The sequence below is a fragment of the Leopardus geoffroyi genome, chromosome E3, assembly GCF_018350155.1.
Source record: "Leopardus geoffroyi isolate Oge1 chromosome E3, O.geoffroyi_Oge1_pat1.0, whole genome shotgun sequence".
Classification (NCBI taxonomy): domain Eukaryota; kingdom Metazoa; phylum Chordata; class Mammalia; order Carnivora; family Felidae; genus Leopardus; species Leopardus geoffroyi.
The window spans coordinates 752,720-774,563 of record NC_059340.1 but is presented as its reverse complement, the minus strand read 5'-3'; the positions used below and the strand labels follow the sequence as shown (position 1 = coordinate 774,563).

The 21,844-nt window shown below is 66.5% G+C and overlaps 2 protein-coding genes and 1 long non-coding RNA gene across 4 annotated transcripts in view; 2 read left to right on the top strand and 1 right to left on the bottom strand.

Annotated features, from left to right (window-relative positions):
• CE3H7orf50 (chromosome E3 C7orf50 homolog) overlaps nt 1-6,779 on the top strand; it is a 120,883-nt gene extending 114,104 nt beyond the window's left edge. For both annotated transcript variants that reach the window (XM_045460723.1, XM_045460722.1), the window contains exons 4-5: nt 1,462-1,543; nt 6,119-6,779. In XM_045460723.1, the coding sequence (XP_045316679.1) occupies nt 1,462-1,543; nt 6,119-6,301 (265 nt within the window). In that variant the 3' untranslated portion in view covers nt 6,302-6,779. The remainder of the gene's footprint in view (nt 1-1,461; nt 1,544-6,118) is intronic.
• LOC123589083 lies at nt 1,842-6,024 on the top strand. Its single transcript, XR_006708157.1, has 2 exons — nt 1,842-1,889; nt 1,959-6,024. It is a non-coding gene; the product is annotated as an uncharacterized LOC123589083 (long non-coding RNA).
• Nucleotides 6,780-15,530: 8,751 nt separating the features above from the next.
• On the bottom strand, nt 15,531-20,967 carry LOC123589661 (cytochrome P450 2W1). The gene is made up of 9 exons (XM_045462080.1): nt 20,458-20,967; nt 18,982-19,144; nt 18,534-18,683; nt 18,306-18,463; nt 17,064-17,237; nt 16,591-16,729; nt 16,292-16,476; nt 16,001-16,142; nt 15,531-15,751 (listed from the first exon to the last, which is right to left on the bottom strand). The coding sequence occupies exons 1-9, from the start codon at nt 20,629-20,631 to the stop codon at nt 15,531-15,533; spliced, it is 1,506 nt and encodes a 501-aa protein (XP_045318036.1). The 5' UTR covers nt 20,632-20,967.
• Nucleotides 20,968-21,844: the final 877 nt, after the last annotated feature.

The following is a 21,844-nucleotide window of genomic DNA, read 5'->3' as shown; positions in this document are numbered from 1 at the left end:
GGGAGGTCGTGTGCCATCTTCCAGGGCAGGGGAATTGGCCAGCGTGCAGGTGGTCAGTGGAACCAAATGGTAATTTGAACAGAGAAAGTTTATTGTAAAGAATCGGTAAGCACAGCAAAGGGCTAGCTAGTAAGTCGAAACCCAAGACCCCGGAGGAGCAGACCCCAAGACAGCCGCTCCTCAGGGCCGGACGAGCCCAGGGCCTACACCGTTGGGGGAGGAGTCACGGGAGCTGTGGCCACAGGACTTGCTGGGAAGGCTGCTCACGGGAGGCCTGGCCAGGGCTTCGTGGACCGTCGGCTCCAGGGGGTCGCTTGCTGGAACCAGAGCGCGTCAGCCTCCGTGTCCTGTTTTCATGGCTCTGCAGCTCCTTCTACTTAACGTCGCGCCATCTGGCAAACCCACTTTTTGAAGACCCCCCCTCCCCCCAGCAGAGTGGGCGACGGACGGTGTGAGCCAGCGCAGTCACTTGACAACCAGCACGGGGCAGGGGCCGCTCGGGTTAACCTGCAGGGATCAGCCAGGGACAGCGCCTGGCCTGGCGGCTCTTGGGCTCTTCCTCCGGGCCTCCTCTAATGACCACGGCCCGATTTCTGCCGCACACTCGTTCCGGGCACAGGCCGAGGGCCACGCCTGCGGGTGCGGGAGTCCGGGTCGTGGTGCCCTGAAGGCACACCGCTTTGTAGGGGCGCCGGTCAGTCTCCAGGGCCAGGTCCCAGATGTGAATCCACGGGTCCTCAGCGGGATGGGAGCAGGGACCCGGTCGGGCTCAGGTCCTGCTCTGTGGCTGCCACGCAAAGTGCCCGTGGTCCCCGGCAGACGTGGGGCGGGGCTCAGGCGGCTCTGCTGTCACGTGACCGTGTGTGTAAAGGCGAGTAGGAGTGACTCCACCTCGGCCCCCGCGAGCTACTGTCCCTCCAGTCGAGGCTGCAGCTAGGGCACATCACACACCCTGGGGGCTCACCCCCCGCCCTCCTGCCCACACCCCTCGGTGCCCCCGAGTCCCAGACACGCCGCCCTTCTCTTCCTCCTGCTTGTCAGCAGGCTGGCCTCGTGGCCGCGGGTTGGGTGGGGGCTGGGGTGGGGGGGGGTCACACGGCCTCGGGTGGCCCACACCGGCACGACCCTCGGGGTCAAGGGTTCCTGGCTCCCCCCGGGCTGCTGTCCCTCACCCTCCACACACAGCTCTCAGTTGGAAGGCCGTCCCCGCTCTGGCGGGCACACGGTGAAGGCTGACGCGGGAGCGGCTGATTTCAGGAGCCTCCGGGTGCCCGTGCCGTCTGGCGCGGAGGTGGAGGCAGGCGCTCGGGAGTGAGGCGTCCTCTCAGCGCCAGGCCCCTGAGCCCCCTCCGCTGCTCCTCGTCTGCCGCCCTCCAGCTGGGGAGGGGCCTCCACACCTGGTGCACAGACCCTTCGGTCAGTTCGCGCCGGCGCCTGACGTGTCCTGTCCTTGCTTCCCAGCTGGGCCCAGAAGCACGAGAACTGGAAGTTCCAGAAGACGAGGCAGACCTGGCTGCTACTGCACATGTATGACGATGACCAGGTACGTGCACCGGTGGGGCAGGGGGGGAAGCAGGGGTGTACGCGCTGCGGGTGGTTTGGACAGGGGTATGCACACGGGGGCGGGATGGTTACGGCAGGTGTGTGCACGCTGGGAGGGCTTTGGGGCAGGGGTGTGCATGCTGGGGGGAGGTGAGGGCAGGGGTGTACATGAGGCAGGGAGCAGGGGTGTGCACGCCCGGTGGGGGTGGTTAGAGCAGGTGTGTGCACGCTGGGAGGGCGTTAGGGCAGGGGTGTGCACCAGGGAGCAGGGGTGTGTGTTGGGGGGGCAGGGGTGTGCATAGGGCAGGGAGCAGGAGTGTGCACACTGGGGGGTGTGTAGGGCAGGGGTGTGCACGCTGGGAGGGCGTTAGGACAGGGGTGTGCACGCTGTGGGGATGTAGGGCAGGGGAGGGCAGGGGGGGCAGGCGTGTGCACATGTCCGACAGCAATCGTGTGTGCACGCTGGGGGAGGGGAAGCACGCGCGGATGTAGGACAGCGACTGCCGTGTGCTTGGTGAGTGAGCAGAGGGAGGTGAAGTGTGTGTCCCCGGTGGGGAGGAGGAGAGCTGTGTGCACCTGGCGGGGTGGGGAGTGCGTCTGGGAGAAGCCGGTTATCAGACACAGGTGGGGCACGGGGGTGCCCTCCCAACGCACCTGGTGTGGGATGGTCCATGCCGACCTCCCTCGGTCACGTGGTTCAGGGGGCACCTGGGTTTGAGCGTGCGGTAATCGGCCACGTCTGTGGACCTGCTTCGGAATTCTAGAAACGCCCCGATGGTCACCACACCGTTGGCGGCTCTCGTCCTGGCCAGTGGTCGCCCTGGTGCTTGCCACGTGGTGCTCCTTGGTCCACCCTCGTCTGCCTTGGTCGGCTGGCTTTCCGCCCTTGGGCAGAGCCTGGCCGCCTGCCCCCTCCCCCGCCCCACCAGAGCCACATCCACGTCTGCGAGGGTCTTCTCCCAGGCTGCGTAACCCCCTGCCGCCGCCATCGGTTCTGACAAGTATAGCTTTCGTCACAAGCGTGACGGCCCTGCTGCAGGGAGGTCTAGGGTGCCTGTGTGCCCGTGACCGGGGAAGGACACGCCTGAGAGCCAGACTCTGAAATCAGGGTGGGGGGACAGCTTTCCGAACAGGCGCCAGGGCTGGGCCAGCCTGTACCGCCGCAGGAGTCTCGGGCCGGCCTTGTGACCCACCGCAGAGCCCGCACTGGGGCGTGACACCCCACCCTTCCTTCCCCGTGACCCCCCTGTCCCGCGCCGATCCGTGGCCGCTCCCCACTCGCCATCGCTCAGGGCCCACACCCCCTCCCCCCAGCACATCACCAGACTTCGGTGCCCAGGAGCCCGGGCCCCGCGGACACACCGTCCCTGGAACTCTCTGGAGCAGGTGTCACACACACGGAACCAGCGGGCAGCTGCGGACGGAGACCTGTGTCCTGACCACCCTGCCCGCCCCCTTCCCCCCGGGGCCTCAAGGTGCTGGCAGGCGATGGTGGCCTGACAGCCACTCCCAGCCTGTGTGGACTCGCTGTGCCCTGAGGAGGGGCCTCGGCGCCTCGGGAACCGAGGCCTTGCTTCCTGAGGCCCCTGGAGACCACCTGGTCACTGCCCGCCGGGAGGTGGGCTGGGGACGTGTCATAATTTTGACGAAGCCTGATTTTTGTCTTTTTTCTTCTGTCACTTGTGCGTCTGGTGTCATTACTAAGAAATCACGGTCTCACCCAAGGTCGGCAGAATTACCCCGGTGTTTCCTTGTGAGGGTTTTGTAGTTTCTGTTCTTACCTTTAGGCCTTTGATCTCTTTGGGGTTAACTCTGTGTGTGTGTCAGTTAGGTTTCTGTGAGTAGACTGTCCCCCAGCGGATGGACTTGGCACCTTCCCGGTGTCCTGTCATTTACTTAGCCATCTGCCCCGCTGGGACGTGAACCCGGAAGGGCAAGGCTCGTCGGCTTTCACGGACCCCCACATCTCTGAGCCTAACGCCCCGGAGCTGCCTGGGCTCCCCTGGAAACCGGGGCACGTGCATCTGAACCCAGCTGGGGGGAGGGGTGGTGTCCGGGGCCTTTGTGGAGGGGTGCAGTAACGGGTGGGGGGATGGGCCGATGGATTCATTGGTCCCTGGTGAGCCCCCTGAGGTCAGGGTCAGGGTTCACTTGGGGTCCAGCACAGGCAGTGGGATAGAAGAAAGCCTGGACCGCAGCGGATGACTGTGGCCAAGGTGCCTGGGGGGGGGGGGGGGGGGGGGGGCAGGAGGGGAGTCGCGGAGGCCGGGAAGGGGGAAGGGCCCTGGGAACGGTGTGCCCGGCCCTTGGTTCCGCAGACGCTCCCAGGCCTGCGTGACTCAGCAGGCTGGTGGCAGGAATAGGAGGGGACCCCGGGGCCAAAGCTGGGGGTCCTGGTTGCTCCGGCCCCCAGACGCTAGACGGTGCTGCCTCCTGGCCCCACACCGAGCCCCGCTTCCCTTTGTGGGCATCCTGCCGTCCCGCCCACGTGCCCCGCCGGCTGTGTGTGGCCCCGGAGCAGAGTGCCGGACCCTCCTTGGCTGGACCGTGGCAGCAGTGGCGCCCCGGTGCTGCCCGCGGGAACAGCAGAGGCCGTGACGTGAGCCGAACCTGTTCTGTGGTCCCACGCGTGCCCTGTCTTCCTGGTGCGCCTACTTGAAGAACCCCCGCCCCCACCCCAGCCTCACTTCGAGCCCCTGAGGCGCACGGGCCTGACCTCATGGCCGCCACGTGTCTGCGTGTGTGCGTGGGTGTGCACGAGCACTTCCTGTCGGGAGCAGGATAGGAGATTCAGTTTTACGGAAGAGACAGAAGCCACATCCAACCCCCGTGGGAGTGGACTGACAAGGGAGGGGAAGAGAAAGCCCGGAAGGGAACGAGTACGCTCAGGGTCCACAGAGGCGGAGGGAGCCACACCATTCGATGGGGAAAGAATGGCCTCCTCCGCAAGCAGAGTTTTGCCAGCTGGATTTGCACGTGCCAAGGAAGGAAGGTGACCCCACCTGACCTCTGTCAGCAGCCCTCAAAGTGGATCGAGGCCCCGGATGTCGGGGCTGAAACTAGAGCTCCCAGAAGCCAACGTGGGGGCATCTGTTGTGGCCTCAGGTCGGGCACAGGCGCCGACTGCCCCAGCACAGAGACCGCAGGCTCAGACTGGTGGGCGGGGAGATGGCCACCCACCCACCCACAGGAGGGAGGAGGTGGGCGCAGACCCCGATCTCACGGACTGTGGGAGCTTCTCTAGGTCGACAGAAGGGCAGCCCAACTCTAAAACGGACAAAGGGTGTGCGTCGACCTCTGTCCAGAGCAGACGATGCAGGTGGCCTTTGAGCGAGTGCCGAGGAGCTCAGTGTCACGGGCGTTGGGGAGGGGCCGGTCAGAGCAGGGTGGCCCTGTGACCAAAGACAGACTGTGACCCGTGTCGCTGAAGACGCAGCCGTTCTCGGCAGTGTTCTTCCCTCGTGTTCTCAGTGGATCGTGTTTCCTTACTTCTCGAGGATGTCAGTAACACCACTTTGAAGTCCCCTTCTCTCCACACGACGTTTATCTTGTTCAGGTCGCTTTTGGTTTGTTTGCTTGGCCTCTGACTTTGAGATCAGACACTTTGTTCTGACGTGATGCCCTGTGGGGTCAGGAAGGGCCTAGAAACCTGGCCAGGGCTGCGCGCACCCCAGGGGCCCATGTCCTGAGCTGAGACCCAGATCCTGAGCTGATGGGCTGGGCTCAGGATCTGGGTTTTCTCTCCTCTGTCCTCAATTTCACGGTAGAATCTTCTAGTCTTGCTGCAGGACACAGGCTTGGCCACCAACACCGGGGAAGCCTGTGCAGGGAGGTGGGGGGGGGGACAACAAGGGGTGGGAGAGGGTCCGCATGCGGGGGGAGTGATGTGGGGGCCCCCTTCCCCATCGAATGGTCTGGGCGCCCTTGTCGAGAGCCAGCTGACCGTGGGTGGAGGGGTTCCTGCCTGGGCCCTGCTCTGTCCCCTTGCCCCGCGTTCCTGTCTCTGCCTCCACTGCTGAAGCTTTGGAGTTGAGGCCTGTGAGTCACTACCTGCTTTCTGAGCAGACCTGGCCGCCCCTTCACTCTCCCTTCTGAGCAGGACCAGCCGGGCCCAGGGCCGGGGAGCCAGAACTCGGTTTTATCGGCGGGGGCTCCACCCTCAGACCCCCGGGGTGTGTGTGTGTGTGTGTGTGTGTGTGTGTGTGTGTGTGTGTGTGTGTGTGTCAGAAGATTTCTCTCCTCACAAACACGCCTGTTAACTGTCGACTGGCTGGCCTTTCGGGAGGGGGTGACATCCGATGGCTGCAGGGCCCCGAGCCCTCGAAAAAGGCCGGGAGACTGGCCTGCCCTCCCCGCCTCCCCCAGCCCCGTGGTCCCACAGCAGCGGCACGGGGTGGGAACAGGGGTGCGGCACACGGGGCCCCGCACCGTCAGCGTGCCCGGGGCCGAGATGACGCCGAGCTCTGCTGCCTGGAGGAGGAGGCGGTGAGCCGCCCGACGCCGGGCCCGCTCGGTGTCCACACTCGCCACGTCACCCCGCCCGGCCCCTGATGCTCTGGTCCTCTTCCCCCACCAGGTTCCCGACGAGCTCTTCTCCACCCTGCTGGCCTACCTGGAGGGGCTGAGGGGCCGGGCCCGAGAGCTGACGGTGCAGAAGGCCGAGGCCCTGATGCAGAAGTCAGACGAGGCCAGGGGCGCGGACACCCTCCCGCTGGGGACGATCCAGCGCGTCCGGCAGGTGCTACAGCTGCTGTCCTAGGGCTGCCGGCGGGCCGGTCACTGCCGCAGCCCCAGGCGGTCCCGGGCCTCTCGGTGAGGGCGACCGCGTCCTCCCAGCAGTGGGGCCCCAGCGAGGGGCAGGCGGGGTCAGCAGCAGGGCAGCGGCCCGTGGGCCCGGGGACTTCCGGGGGCCGGGCCCCTGGCCCTCGGGAGGACTGACTCCACGATGACGGGTTTTCATGCCTTCACAACCGAACGGGAGCACTTGGGGGGTCACCTAGAGACGCTGGCCTGGTCTCTCCGTGGCCTCAGAGCCCACAGGGAAGCCGAGGGAAAGGCCTGTTTTCTACTGGAATGACTCAGAAATCCACCAGAGCCAGCCCTTCCCGCCAGCAGGGGTCCGTCCCCGTTGGGGGCTGAGGGCGGTCCCTCCGGTGGCGGCCAGGGCTGCCTGGTCACCTGCCTGCGTTCGCCGACCTTTTCCACTCCTGTTTGCAGTAAAAGCATCCCGTGTCGGCCGTGGCTCTCGTTCTGTGTGGTTCGTTCTCGTTTGTGCGTTGATTGACCACGGACGTGCGTCGGGCCGTGGCCGCGGCCCCCCCAGGACGGCGTCCTGGTGAGACTCCCCGTGTGGCGCCTCTGCCTGCGGGCGCCCATCACTTGCTGTGCAGGCCGCGGTCCGCACGGACCCGGGACAGGCCCGTTCTATGCCGAGAGGAGCGCTGGGTGCGTTGACCTCCCCAGAAGTCACGGGGCTCCCAGTGCCCCGGAGGCTGCGCTCCGGGCACCGCGGCCCGCACCTCCTCAGCGAGTGGGGGAAGTCGGGGGGCGGCCGGTGCCGGGACCACCTTCAGGAGGCCGGCACTTCGCGGCACCTGTACGAGGAGAATCACAGGGTGGTGGAGACGTGGTGGTTTTAAAACTCATCCACCCAGGCTTTGGCGCTCTGCCCGCGGGGACGCGGGTCAGCCTCCAGCATGGGATGAGGCACGGGTGGAGCCGTGCGGCTCTGAGGCCAGGACAGGAGGCGGAGGCAGGCGGCGCCCTTGGACTGTGCCCTTGGGACTTGGCGGCCTTCACGTGGGAAGCCCCTGCCGGATGGGGAGGCTGCGTGGGGATCCACCTGGGTGATGGCAGGCCCTCCAGCAGCTTCCACCCCAGGTGACACCGTGCGAAGCAGAGGTGAGCTGTCACCACCGAGTCCTCACCTTGCAGGTTTGTAAACCCTGTGGCCAGGGTGCGTGCAGTAGACAACCAGGACAGCACGGAGGCGTGTAAGGTGAACTGGTTGTGTCCTGTCACGGTGCCGACAGTGAGTCACAGGCTCCTGGCCTGTGCGTAGACCCCTTATTCCAGAAGAAGGCCTGGGGCCTCACTGTGGTCGCACCTGGCCAGGCCTTTCCAGCCACGTTCCCCCAAGGCGTCCCCTCCCAGCAGTGTCCCCAGCCTCGGTTTCTGCTTTCACTTGAGCTTCGGGTACCATGAACCACCCGTGCCGGGGGACGCTTCTCCTTGATGGGGTCAGGCCTCAAGGTGAGGGTTCCCCAGGCCAGGAGGGGCCCAGGCGTCCAGAGGGCCCTGGGCTGGTCCTTGGGACCTCCCCTCTCTCACCGGCAACCCACACCCCTGGGTTCTGAGGGTCACGCGGCCCCACCTCCCACCCAACACCCACACCTCCCCCGCGCCCCCCAGGGGCAGGGGTGATACTCCGCCACTCCCCGGGGGCATCTGGCTCCGCCCCTCCCACTGGTGCAGCTGAAACCCTGCCACGTGCACACACACACCCACTTCCGGGCCAGAGCCCCTGGCCGCCCCCTCTTTGGCTTTTAGAGACAGAGGGGAGGTCCCGACCCTTCAGGCATCAGTGAGATCCCGAACAGGAGGCATTTTGGAACCCCGAGTTGGCGCAGGCCTGTGAGTGCATCACCAATCCAATGTGTTGGCATCACGGCTCCACAGATAATCTGGGGGCATCAAGCAATCGGGGTGCCAGCCTCACAGTGCCGAAGCTTTGAGGAGGCACCCAAAAAACACATTAAGGGGCGCCTGGGGGGCTTAGTCCGTTGAGCATCTGACTTCGGCTCAGGTCATGAGCTTGCAGTTTGTGGGTTCGAGCCCCACATCAGGCTCTGTTTTGACAGCTCGGAGCCTGGAGCCTGCTTGGGATTCTGTGTGTCCCCCTCTCTCTCCCCCTCCCCTGCTTGTGCTCTGTCTCTGTCTCTCAAAAGTAAACATTAAAAAATACATTGAAAAGTAGACACACAAAGGAAGATCCATAAGCTAGAAAAGGCTTTTTTTTTTTTTTTTTTTAAGGAATCAGGGTTGATTGATCAAGAACCATAGCTCTGGGTTTCCTGGCAGCCAAGTTGAAAAGGGGAATGTGATGGGTCCCAAGTCCTCATCATCTGTTAATGGAAACAGTCGAGAGACCAGGGCACTCCCTTCACTTGAGCACAAACGCTCCCCGATACCAGATGGGAGAGGGCTCTTTCCTCCCTAAGGGCTCCTTCCAGGGCATAAAGTGCTGTCTACTGCAAGGTTCCCCCTGGCAGAGCGAGGAGACACAGACATGTCACCTGGGCGCACCGGGACCAACGTCACTTGCCGGGGGTGTCTGTCAGAGACGGCATGGATGAGGCCCCCGGGGCAGTGACTTGGGAGAGTCTGAGCCCCTGCGGCGTGGGGTGGGGGCCGTGCGTGCTGAAGGACGGTCTGTGAGTCCCTGACTCCCCAAGGTCTGTGTGGGGCCACCGGGCCAGGAAGCTTGACCGTGGCCGCTGTTTGCCCGTCGGCACCCCCAAGCCGGAAACAACCCAGACGTCCAGCAGCAGGTGACCGGGACACCAAGGCAAACAGCACTCAGCAGTACAAGGACAGAAATGCTGACACAGGCCACAGCGTTGCCCTGGGCAGGGGACCTCGGACCGCTGTTCCACTGACACGAGATTCTGGGAACGGTGAGCTTGCTCACCTGCAGTGACGGAGCGCCCAGGGGCAGGGGCACCTTCGGGGACCGCGGCCACACAGCGTGTGCAGGTGTCAGACCCATTCCGGGGAGCAGAGACAGAGCCTCGCGGGGCAGCGCTCACGGCAAAGCACCTTGGAAGGAAAATGGTAAAGAAGTTCGTCGTCACCTTAATGTCTGTTCTCACCAAAGTTCCCCGCGTCCCTCCTGGAGACCATCTCGAGCGCTCCATCGAGAATGGGTGAGGGAGCGACCAGACGTCCCGGCCATCACTGCCGACGCCATCACCCTGCCCCATCCTCCAAGGAAGCGCCCTTCCTGGGACTCGTGTCCGAGAAACGTTCAGGCAGGTGTTTCTGTTGACCTCCTGCAGTGACCAGTGGCCCCCCGCCAAGCTTCCCCTTCCGGTGCCCCCCGGAGAGCGTCCTTGTTTAGTGAAATCCGTGCTTATCCAGCAGGAATGTCCCAGACAGGTGCTTCAGGACATTAGGTGGCCATGAGCCAGGACCCCTGCCCTGGGAAGGGACCTTCAGCCTCTCGTGTGTCTGCCCTGAGGGTGGGTGTCCCAGCAGCCCTGGGAGCTTGCTTCTGGTTTGGGGGCCAGTGGTGTGACGGGACCAAGAGCCACCCGCCGGCCCCCAGGGGCTCCTTCCCTGACAACCAAGAGGAGGGGCGCTGTGGCCATGGGAACCCACGTTCAGGGGCCCAGCTGCCCCCTCCTCACCCTCAACGTCTGGGACCCTTGATGGACGTCTGCAGAGGCTCCTCCCGAAGCCCATGCAGGCTGGAGGCTGAGCTCATTGGAGATGCAGCCGGCAAGAAATGGGACCCCAAACTTGGAAGTGTCCACCATGGATGAATGGACAACACAACACGCGCCATCCACCCACGAAATACTATTCGGCCTTAAAAGGGAAGGAAGTTCTGGCACCTGCTCCAACATGGGCGGACCCTGCAGACACCACGGTGAGTGACACAAGCCAGACACGGGAGGACACACACTGGGACCCGCTCCCACGAGGCCCCAGGGTCGTCAGAGTTAGGGACACGGGAGGACACACACTGGGACCCACTCCCACGAGGCCCCGGGTCGTCAGACTCACGGACACGGGAGGACACACACCGGGACCGACTCCCTCGAGGTCCCGGGGTCGTCAGACTCACGGACACGGGAGGACACACACCGGGACCGACTCCCTCGAGGTCCCGGGGTCGTCAGACTCACGGACACGGGAGGACCCACTCCCACGAGGTCCCGGGGTCGTCAGACTCACAGACACGGGAGGACCCACTCCCACGAGGCCCCGGGGTCGTCAGACTCAGGGACACGGGAGGACCCACTCCCACGAGGTCCCGGGGTCGTCAGACTCGCGGACACGGGAGGACCCACTCCCACGAGGTCCCGGGGTCGTCAGACTCGCGGACACGGGAGGACACACACCGGGACCGACTCCCTCGAGGTCCCGGGGTCGTCAGACTCAGGGACACGGGAGGACCCACTCCCACGAGGTCCCGGGGTCGTCAGACTCACGGACACGGGAGGACCCACTCCCACGAGGTCCCGGGGCCGTCAGACTCACGGACACGGGAGGACCCACTCCCACGAGGTCCCGGGGTCGTCAGACTCGCGGACACGGGAGGACCCACTCCCACGAGGTCCCGGGGTCGTCAGACTCGCGGACACGGGAGGACACACACCGGGACCGACTCCCTCGAGGTCCCGGGGTCGTCAGACTCAGGGACACGGGAGGACCCACTCCCACGAGGTCCCGGGGTCGTCAGACTCACGGACACGGGAGGACCCACTCCCACGAGGTCCCGGGGCCGTCAGACTCACGGACACGGGAGGACCCACTCCCACGAGGTCCCGGGTCGTCAGACTCACGGACACGGGAGGACACACACCGGGACCCACTCCCACGAGGTCCCGGGTCGTCAGACTCACGGACACGGGAGGACCCACTCCCACGAGGTCCCGGGTCGTCAGACTCACGGACACGGGAGGACCCACTCCCACGAGGTCCCGGGTCGTCAGACTCACGGACACGGGAGGACCCACTCCCACGAGGTCCCGGGGTCGTCAGACTCACGGACACGGGAGGACCCACTCCCACGAGGCCCCGGGGTCGTCAGACTCAGGGACACGGGAGGACCCACTCCCACGAGGTCCCGGGGTCGTCAGACTCGCGGACACGGGAGGACCCACTCCCACGAGGTCCCGGGGTCGTCAGACTCGCGGACACGGGAGGACACACACCGGGACCGACTCCCTCGAGGTCCCGGGGTCGTCAGACTCACGGACACGGGAGGACCCACTCCCACGAGGTCCCGGGGTCGTCAGACTCACGGACACGGGAGGACCCACTCCCACGAGGTCCCGGGGTCGTCAGACTCACGGACACGGGAGGACCCACTCCCACGAGGTCCCGGGTCGTCAGACTCACGGACACGGGAGGACCCACTCCCACGAGGTCCCGGGGTCGTCAGACTCACGGACACGGGAGGACCCACTCCCACGAGGTCCCGGGGTCGTCAGACTCGCGGACACGGGAGGACACACACCGGGACCGACTCCCTCGAGGTCCCGGGGTCGTCAGACTCACGGACACGGGAGGACCCACTCCCACGAGGTCCCGGGTCGTCAGACTCACGGACACGGGAGGACCCACTCCCACGAGGCCCCGGGGTCGTCAGAGTTAGGGACACGGGAGGACACACACTGGGACCCACTCCCACGAGGCCCCGGGGTCGTCAGACTCACGGACACGGGAGGACCCACTCCCACGAGGTCCCGGGTCGTCAGAGTTAGGGACACGGGAGGACACACACTGGGACCCACTCCCACGAGGCCCCGGGGTCGTCAGACTCACGGACACGGGAGGACCCACTCCCACGAGGTCCCGGGGTCGTCAGACTCACAGACACGGGAGGACGCGCTCTGGGACCCACTCCCACGAGGCCGCGGGGTCGTCAGACTCACGGACACGGGAGGAGACGGTGGGGCCGGGGCTGGCGGAGCGGGTAGGGGTCTGTGTGTAACGGGGACAGAGTCTCAGTGTAGGGAGATGGAACGTTCTGGAGCCAGACGGTGGGGCGGCTGCACAGCAGCGTGAATGTGCTCGGTGCCCCTGAGCTGCTCACTTAGAAGTGGTTGAAATGGTAATTTCTGTTATGTGTGTTTTACCACAAGAAAAATACAAAGCAAACGAGACCAACCAGCAGATGATGGGGCAGAGGTGGGGGGGGGGGGCGTCCCATCAACACTTCGGTGGATCCCCCATCAGGGGGCGAGTGTCTACACCGGGTCAGGGCCAGACTGAGCAGCTCTCTGGAGCGGGTGGGCGGGTGAGTCCCCCTTGTTTGCAGAGGGGAGGGCAGCGGCACACCTGGGTCTCCGGATCACTCATGCAGGGGCTGGGCCCGGTCGGGGGGCTCGGGGGCAGCGGTGATGGGTGCTTTCCTCGTGGGCCAGACGTCACAATTGTCATGTTGTACACCTTCGGTGTATAATACATTTATTCTGTGTCCACCCCATAAAGCGGGGGGGGTGGGGGGGGACAGATATTCCCCAGACGGCCCCGGCTCTCCTGGGCCCCAGCCAGTTCTCCGCAGGGGTGAGGGGAGCCTGAGAATAGGGGGCCCGGAGGTCCCCTGCAGGGGTGAGGGGGATGCCAGAGCCTTCCGCGCCCTGGACCGGGGTGGCTGAGGATCCCTCTCATGCCAGCCCTCCGCCCGGCCCACCTCAGATCTGCACCAGCCCACAGGCCTGAGGAGCCGAGGCGCGGGCGCCTGGGGTTGCCGTGGGGATCTGCCTAACGTCCCTCCAGAGCTCCCGGGGTCCCCTACAGGGACCCGTTCCCACCAGAGCCGCCAGCCCTGATGCAGCCACGGGGTGAGCATCGTGTTTGTGAAGCGTTTTCCTCCGGGATCTACAGCTTCCAAGCCCAGCACAAAGGCTTCTCACATTTATTCTTGGCAAATCAAAGCAATTACCCCAAAGCAGCAACGACCCTATTGGATTCTGAGGAGAAAAGTTAAGTCACCTTGGAAAGCGGTTCGTTTCGACGCCTGTTCCTGTGAGTTAGGAAATAGCGGTTCAGCGTGTGCGTCCCGCCGCCCGGCTGACACGGGACCGCCCCGGCAGGTGCCGTGGGCCCAGCTCCTACGGGGGGCGTGGCTCCTGGAAACGGGGTCCAGGCAGCCCTACGTTCACCACAAAGAAAGGAGACCCCCCCTAACCGCTGCCTTCGCTTCTAATGCTCGCCTTTTCCCTTTTGGGGCTGCCCAACCCCTCCCACCACGCCCGCCCCAAGCAACACAGTCTCTTCAGCCAAGAGCTTCTTGGAAGGGTTTCCACAGCCATTCCGGAATGTTCTGCCTTGCTCTGAAGGATGCTGTCAGTTGATTGGCTGGGATGAACTCGGATGAGATCCACGCTCCTTGTCGCGCGTGACCCCGCTAGACTAAAGCGGCCCCGACCCCTCCACCCAGGTGTCAGACGTTTGAGACAGAAGCAGTCCGGCGACAGAGAAAATCCTCACTGACCCCCAGCACCCAGCTCTTTCCAGAAATAAAAGATAGCCAGTCCATACCCCTGCCCCCGATTATGAAAGACTCCCCCCCACCGCCCACCCCGGTGTCTGAGATTTGTGCGCTGATCTGTGGTCCTGGGCCGCTTCATTAACCTCGGACACCGCCGCACGGTAGGGACCCTTGTCCTCCACCCTTGCTCTTTCTTCCGTGGGGAGTACACTGCCTGCACGGGGCGCCGGGCACCGGGCCCTCCCCTTCTGCGGCTGTGCCCGGTCTTGTCCCGTTGGCCGGCCCACGCTCCGTGGACAGCTTCCGCACGAGGCCGCCACGCTCAGCACGGTCAGACGTTTCCGTGCTCCTCTGACGCCCCCCCTCAACCCCCGTCTTCACGGTGATGTGTGCGCCCTTCCCCAGGAAGGGCCCCCGGCCCCCTGCCCTGTGCCTCCCTCCAGTCCAGAGGGGAGCTCCACGGGGGCGGGAGCCACGCTCGTGTGCTGCCACGCCCGGCGCCCGCCACGGAGAAGGCGGCGGTGTCACGCTCCCTACTCCCGCACCGCAGGCTTCTGCCGCGTCCTCGGCCCAGCCCTCCGCCCGCCAGACCGCCGTGGGCCCCGCCTCAGTTTTCCTCCACATCCACACCCCAGCTTCTGAACTTCAAAAGGCTTCAGTCTTGGGAGGGCCGAGGGGCAGACGAGGGATGCGGAAGCAGAGTGGGGACCAGCAGGGACCGGAGAGAGGGCCCCGGGGGACGCGGCCCCTGAGGGAGAGGCTGCCTGGCCTCTGCCACCCCCCTGCACCCCCCACCCAGGGCTTGGGACGGGGGAGGGCGGCCAGGGTGGCTGGAGTCCAAACCCCATCCCGCCAGGCTCCCGGGCCGCCGGTGGGTTGCCAGATACGTACGTGACTGCAGATCACTGAATTTCGGGTGCGTGGGAAGTGTGTCCCATGGACGCAGGCTGGAGAGCCCCCCACTCGGCCCCCCTGACCTGGTGTCCCCGGTCAGCAACAGATCCCTGCCCTAGGAGCTACCATACATCTTGGGCGGGGAGCTGGGCTTCGGGTATGAGGCTGACTGGCTCGGGGGGGCCCCCGCGTCCTCCCTGCTCCCCTTCCCACCCAAGCCTCTGGTAGCAGCTGACCCTCGATTGGCCCATGTCCCAGGGCTCAGGATCCTGGCTCCAAGGGCAGAGCGCCTCCTGGATACGGCCCCCCAGGAGCCCCAAGAACAGGGTGCGGTCTACAGGAGGCCCCGCACAGCACAGAGCAAGCTGGGAACGCGGGTCTGAGGCCGGCCTCTAGGTGGGTGTCACCCTGCCACCTGCCGCCTCCCCGCATCCCAAGAGCAAGTGGCCCCAAGGGGAACCTGATGGGGGCAGCATGGAGGGTAGGTGGGTGGGGAGAGGAGGCATCGGGAGCCCGGGAGGCGTGGGGTGCGCGAAGGGGGCACCTCACTGGGGAACGGGAGGCACCCTGAGGTTTGGGGGGAACCTGAGTGCAGACCGAGGCAGTGCTGCCGCCCAAGGGGTCTGGGGGCGGAGGGTGGGGAGGGGGCCCGGCTGCCCCGGGGAGACGGGAGGAGGAGGGGTAGAGATGCCTCGGGGCAAGGGAGCTTGGCAGGGGGCTGGGCCCCCGAAAGAGCACGATCGGGCCCAGGTGGGGTTCCGGGGGCCACGGCAAAGAGCCCGGCAAGGGGCACAGTGAGGGCTCTCCACCCGTTTGTCCGGCCTCCGTCATCCACAACGCACCCCGAGCTGGGACCTGGGAGAGTGACTCAGACCCTCCCCGGGTCTGCTTGGGCAGAGCCCCCGTGTCTGGGCACCGCGCAGAGGGCCTGTGCTGGCGGCCGCATGGTGAAGGCCGGGGCGGGCGTGGTGTCCAGGGCGCCAGGGCTGAGGCCCGGTGGGGGCAGCAGGCGGTACCTGTGGAGGAGGCCGGCGAACAGCAGAAACAGCTCCGACCTGGCCAGGCTCTCCCCCACGCAGACGCGGCGGCCTGCGAGGGAAACCGAGGCACAGGGCTACCAGCCTGCCCTTTGCAGGGCTGTGCCAGGGGGCTGGCCGGTCCCCTGGAGAGGTGAGGACCCGAGAGCAAGGTGCGGGCCAGCTCCGAGGGGAAGGGGTGGGGTGCTGGAGGCTGTGGGCAGTGGGAGGCCTGGGGGCCTGAGCTTCCGAGGTCCCTGGTGAGCAGGCTCCTTGGGGGTGAGGGACCCCGTGCCGCCCCTGCCCGCGAGCTGGGGGGTACCTGCAGAGAAAGGCAGGAAGGCTGCCCGCTTCACAAAGCGCCCGTCGGCGTCCAGGAAGTGACCCGGGTTGAACTGGCGAGGGGTCTCCCACTGCGTCTTGTCCAGGAGCACCGAGCTCAGCAGAGGGATCACGGGTGTGCCCTGTCGGTGGGGCGGCAGGTGGGCTGGGCCCGGCGCCCCCTCCCCCCGGGGGCGTGCCCCACGAGACCCAGCTGGGCCCAGCGTGACGGAGAGCAGAAAGGGGGAGGGGAGCCCTGCCCATCCTGTCGGGGGCCAGGAGGGGGGCCCACCTTGGGGAGCAGGTAGCCGCCCAGCTGGGTGTCAGCCGCCATGCACCGCGGCACGTGGGGCAGGAGAGTAATGGAGCGCTGGACCTCGTGCAGCACGGCGCTGGTGTAGGGCAGTGACCGCTGGTCCTCCAGCTGGGGGGTGCGCCCGGGCCCCAGCACCCGGTCCAACTCCTCCTGCACCCGGCCTGCGGGCGAGAAGGTGGGCGCACGCGTCCCTGCAAGCCCCGGCCCCCCCCCCCCCCGGGCCCTGGGGGACCCCGCCCACCGTCGTGTGCTGGAAAGGGAGGCTGGGGGCTCACCTTGCACACTCGGGTGCCTGCTCATCAGGAGGGCGGCCCACTGCAGCGTGGCGGAGGTGGTCTCTGTGCCGGCCATGACCATGTCGAGAACACAGGCCACCATGTCGGCCTCGGCAAACAGGCCGTGGGGGTCTTTCCCCTGCAGAGTGGGTTGGAGAGGACTCGGCTGGAGGCTGGGCGCCACGGACCCACCCCCCCCTCCCGCCCCCCCGCCAGCTCCGGGCTCAAGAAAGGGATGGAAGGAAGGAGCCAGGTTAGCAGGGCACCCGCTACGTTCTGGGCTCGCCACGTCTTTGCTGCCACCCCTGAGGCAGGCACTGCAAATGCCCCGTTTCACAGATGGGGAGACCGAGGCTGAGAGCGGCCCCCAGCTGGGAGAGGGGGGAGGTGGCGCAGGGCCAGCCCCGCTCCTCCTGGGGTGGGGCCCCAAAGCCCGCAGGCCTCTGAGGCCGGAGGGTGCGTCCCGCCCACACCTGGCCCTGCTGGATCAGGGCGTCCATGTAGCTCTGCACGGGGCCTGCCCCGGGCGCGGGGGGCCGCCGCGTCTCCAGGAGGGTCCTCAGGATGGCTCGCACCTCCTCTATCTTCCGAAGGACAGGCCGGTGCAGCTGGAGGAGAGCCCCGAGCCGGGGGTAGATGTTGAACAGCTGAAGGCAGAGAGCGAGACAGCGGGGAGGGGGGGATCAGGATGCGGTCCCCACCGCGGGCCCCGCGCCCCCCAGCAGGTGTGTGCACCTGTGCGGGTTCCCAGGTGCTGCCTCGGGACTCCAGGCGGACCTGCGGGGTGGGGGACTGCCCGTGGCCACAAGAGGGCGCCGGCTCGCACTGCTGCTGGGACCGCAGCCTGGGCTCCCACAAAACCCTGTCCCGGGACCGGTTGGCAGGTGACGCGCCTTCACGGGTGGCTTCCCCGACGCGAGGGGGCTGTAATCACGCCCCGCCCTCCGGCCACCAAAGCCGTAGGACAGAGAAGGGGGAGAGGGTCGCCTGTGCTGCCAGTCATCGGGACAGAGAATTTGCAAACTTCAGAGCTCCAGCCGAGCCGCTGTGGGAGGGAGGCCACGGAGTGTCTGACCAGCCAGCGCGTGTCCCGCACCAGGTGGGGCCTCGGCAGCTGTCCACGGCTCTCCTGGCTGCGCCCGCATCGCTGTGCACCCCCAGGACGTGAGCGATCCCTGGATCGAATTGCCCAGTGAGGAGCCGGCACACGGGGTGGGGAGGCCCGGAACATTCCACTCCCTCCCCCCTGGCCTCCGTCCTCCTGGGGCTTCCGCGAGGAGGCCAGATCCTCCCGCCCAGCCGACGGCAGGGGCTCCTAGGAAGGAAGCAGGAGGACTGGAGACTGTGCTCAGCCCCTGCCTCGCGCCCGTGGCCGCGGGTCCATGAGAGATTGGGAGGAAGAGACCGGCGCTATGGCATCCCTCTAAATCTGTGCCCCACACCTAGATGCGTGCGCTTAGCGCCTAGCGCTGAAATTGCCGCGACGGTGAACGTTTCACGTTTTGGAAAAGAGTGCAATGCCCACGCCCCTGGGAGTCGGGAAAACCAGAGGGCCAGTTCGCGTGATTTCTGTGGCGCTGTGGAGGACCGATAAATTGGGTGGATCGTCCCGGGCCGGAAGGGCTGGGGGACAGGGGGACATCGAGCCCCACGTCCAGGGAAGAAATGCTCAGCTCCCTGACCCCCAGCTGAGGCCGGGAGCAGCCGCCTCTCACCTGCAGGCTGGGGGTCCCCAAGAGGACCATGACGTCATCGATAAGCCTCAGCAGGGACACGAACACGGGATCCTGGTAGTCGAAGCGCCGGCCGAAGAGGAGTGTGAAGGTGATGTTGGAGGGGGCCCAGCCGAGCAGGGCCAGGGGGAAGGGCCGGCCTGGAGTGGGAGGGACACGGGCCTCAGGGGGTGAGGGACCCCCACCAGGGGGTGCCCGGCCCCCACTCACCTCCGTAGCTGTCCAGCTGCCCCATGAGGCACCTCAGCTCCTGCAGGACCTTGTCGACCATGGGCCCCCTCCCCACGCCCAGGTCATGGAGGGTGCGCACAGTGAACTGGCGGGCGGCCCTCCAGCGTGCCCCCGATGAGAAGAAGATACCTGCAGGCCGGGCAAGTCGCCGCCGAGTGACGCAGGCAGGGAGCAGATGGGGCAGACCCGACGTCGGGGGCCTCACCCCCATGCCCCAGCCCCTTCTGCCAAGGGCTGGCCTTGGCGAGCCTCGTCCCCTCTCGGTGCATGCTGGTCTCCTGCCCCGTGGACACCGTGTCCCTCCTCGGGAGCCACGCAGGGCACACTGTCTCCCGCGGCTCAGAGACGCAGACCCCCGCCCCGGGGTCCGGGGACTCCCGTGCTCCGCCGGCCTCCGCCCCCTCCGCACCCCACACGGCACACCTACCCCCACCGCCCTGGATGAGCTGGAAGACGGCGACGGGGGGTCGGTCGGCCAGCTTTGACCCGGTGCCCACCAGGGCCTCCCTCACGGCCTCGTAGCCGGCCAGCACCACCGTCTTCTGGCGCCCCAAGTGCACAGTGAACACCGGCCCGTACCGTTCCGAAAGCTGGTGGGGACGGGCAGGAATCAGCCAGCGCCACCCCCCGCCCAAGGCTGCACCTGTGCGGGGCGGGCTCAGGGGGACTCAGAGCCAGGGGTGGCCTGGGCGGGGTCTGTGGGAACTGGGCCGGTGGAGAGCAGGCGGAATAAAGTCCAGGAGCCAAAAAGCAGAGGTGTGCTGGCCCATGCCCCCTCCCCATCCATTCCGGGAAGGCAGGGGAGGGGGCTGCCATTGGTAAGAGGGGCTGTCTGCGGGGCGGCCTCCCGAGCTTGACCCCCAGAGGCCCCGCCCCTGCTCAGGCACCCCTAGCACTGAAACCCAGATGGATGGGAGCAGTGCCTGGGTGGCCTCGACCGCTCAGTTTCCCCCACGCTGACCCCCGGGGCACAGAACGACAATACGTGGCTAAGGCTGGCCTCCAAGGCCGCCGCCTGGGGCCACTGCCCTTCTGTGCCTTTACAGATGGGGAAACTGAGGCCCAGAGGCAACAAGTGAGTTGCGGTAAGTCACACACACTGAGGGACAGAGAGGCCCGCCCTTCCTGTCCACACCCGCTCTGCTCCCCGCACGCCGGAGTGTGGCCTACGGGCCCAGCGCTGGGCACAGCCTGAGACTCGGGGGCCCAGGGTGCTTCCTGGAGAGGTGCCCCCGAGGGGCCAGGCCCACAGCCCCCTCTTCTCCTCCCACATCCAGGGCCTGGGGGGCCGCCAGGCAGCCACTAGGAGGTTTCTGGAAGTAGCTGCATTTCTGGGGAAGCAGGGAGGGTGGTCATGGGAGCCATAAGTGGCCCAGGAGTGGCTGGATAGCCCTGGTCGGGCGGGCGCCGGGCCATCCATCTCCTGGCTGCAGGGCAAGGCAGCCAGCCGGCGACCTGGGGCCAGGACTGTCCAGCCTCCAGCCCAGGGTGGGAACAGCCACACCCGCGGGCACCCCACCTGAGGGCACACTCGTGTGCTAGTCCAGGTCCCTCTGTCACCAGACCTCTGCTTCCTGGTGCTGCTCCCAGGGGCACCTGCCTCCTCCCCACCCCCACTCTGGCTGCCCCCAAACCTGGCTCTCCTGTAGGCACTCATCAAATGCTGCCTCCTCTAAGGAGCCCTCCTGGCCTGACACTCCCGGCCCCCTGCTCCTTGCATGGCCCATCTGCTTCCCCGCGGGGGGGGGGGGGGGTGTCTTTCTCTCTTCCCCAAGGCGGGGTGGGCCCTTGGACCTACCCAGGCTGGGACACGGACCTCCTACCCCACCGGGGGCCTGGAAAACGGGCTCAGCTTCCCCTGAGGTGGGCCTGGGCTGCCCAGGCGGCCGGAGCCCTGACCTACCTCCATCAGCGACCGGTCCTGCTGTGACACGCACAGCAAGTGCAGGTTTCCGATGAGCGGCAGTGGGCGTGGCCCAGGGGGCCAGCGAGGGGCTGGGGAGGGGGTGCGGGTGTGGGCTCGGAGCAGCCCCCAGAGCCCCAGGAGCAGCAGGAGCCCCGCGAGCAGCAGGGCCATGAGGACGGCGGGCGGCGAGGCCCCAGCTCCCCACCTTGTGCCTTATAGGCTGTCGGGCAGGGGGAGGGCGTGCCAGGACCTCGCCCCTCCACCCAGAGAATGTGGACCGAGCGGTTCACAGGGGACAGCCAGGCAGCTTAAAGTGACAGGCGTGCGTGGAATGTGGGGTCGCGTCTGTGGCAGGGAGCCAGGACGCCAGGGGCCGTCTGGGGGGCCGCCGTCTAGACCTTGTGCTTAAGGCGTCTCCGTCCCTTGCCTGCTGGAGAGAACACGCCGTGGTGGCCACTGTGCCCCTCCCACCGGCCTCTGCTTCCTGCCTCGGTCTCCCCATCAGAACTGGGGCTTGTGGGGCTTTGGGAGCTGGGCCCGAGCTCTGAGGGGAGCTCTGAGCTTCCCTCGACAGGGCCCATGGGGTAGGAGGTCTGTGGAGACCCCGCGGGTGGCTCTCGAAGGTCTGCACAGCAAACGCCTCAAACCCCAGGGCCTTCAGAGGCTGCCAGAGGGTCCCCTGCTGTGTCTCAGATGGCAAGCTTTCCCTGGGTGACAACCTGCTCCTGTCACCTGGGGCAGGAGGCACTGGTCTATGCAGGACGGGGCAGGGGCAGAGTGGGTGACGGCCGGCCAGGCTTATGAGCCCCCGTGTGTGTGTGCTGCATGAACTCTGGGCTCCTTAACCCCGGTGCCCCTGCCGGGAGGGAAGGAGGCCCCGCCGTGGAACGAGCCGTGAGGGGTGGGAGGGCCGTTGGCATCAGAAGTGGCTGGGCCTGCTCCACACCTCCTGCCCCGACATGAGGAGTTGGAACCCCAGCCCCATGCCGGGCCCCTCGCTGCGGGGCCTGTCTCCCGGGGTACCGTCCACGCCCCTCCACACACCCGGAGCCGAAGCAGCCCGTAGGCCCGTACCTGCCTCCAGCCTCCATTTGCACACGTCCCGTGACGGGGTGCTCGCTGGCTTTCGGGCGGGCTGCCCTGTCGCACAGCTGTGGGGCTTCTGTGAGGGAGGATGGTTCTCCAGCGGCTGCGTCTCTGGGTCATCTGGGCTGAGTGCCCGGTACCAAGGCCGCTGCTAGGTGCTTCGGCTGGGGCTCCTCTCTGCCCGGGACAGTCCACTGAGTTAATTCCACAAGCGTTTCCGGAGTATGTGTGTGTGCTATAGGCTCAGCTAGCAGCTGGGGCCGCAGAAATCGGTGGTCAGGGATCCAAACAGGGCCCC

Bases quoted from the DNA above. Each gene is read 5' to 3' on its own strand.
- LOC123589661 (XM_045462080.1), bottom strand. From the start codon at position 20,631: ATGGCCCTGCTGCTCGCGGGGCTCCTGCTGCTCCTGGGGCTCTGGGGG. The intron at 19,145-20,457 runs GTAGGTCAGGGC...CGTCCCCACCAG, and splicing joins AGGACCGGTCGCTGATGGAG to CTTTCGGAACGGTACGGGCC. The intron at 16,477-16,590 runs GTGAGCCCCCAG...TCTCGCCCGCAG, and splicing joins CAGGCACCCGAGTGTGCAAG to GCCGGGTGCAGGAGGAGTTG.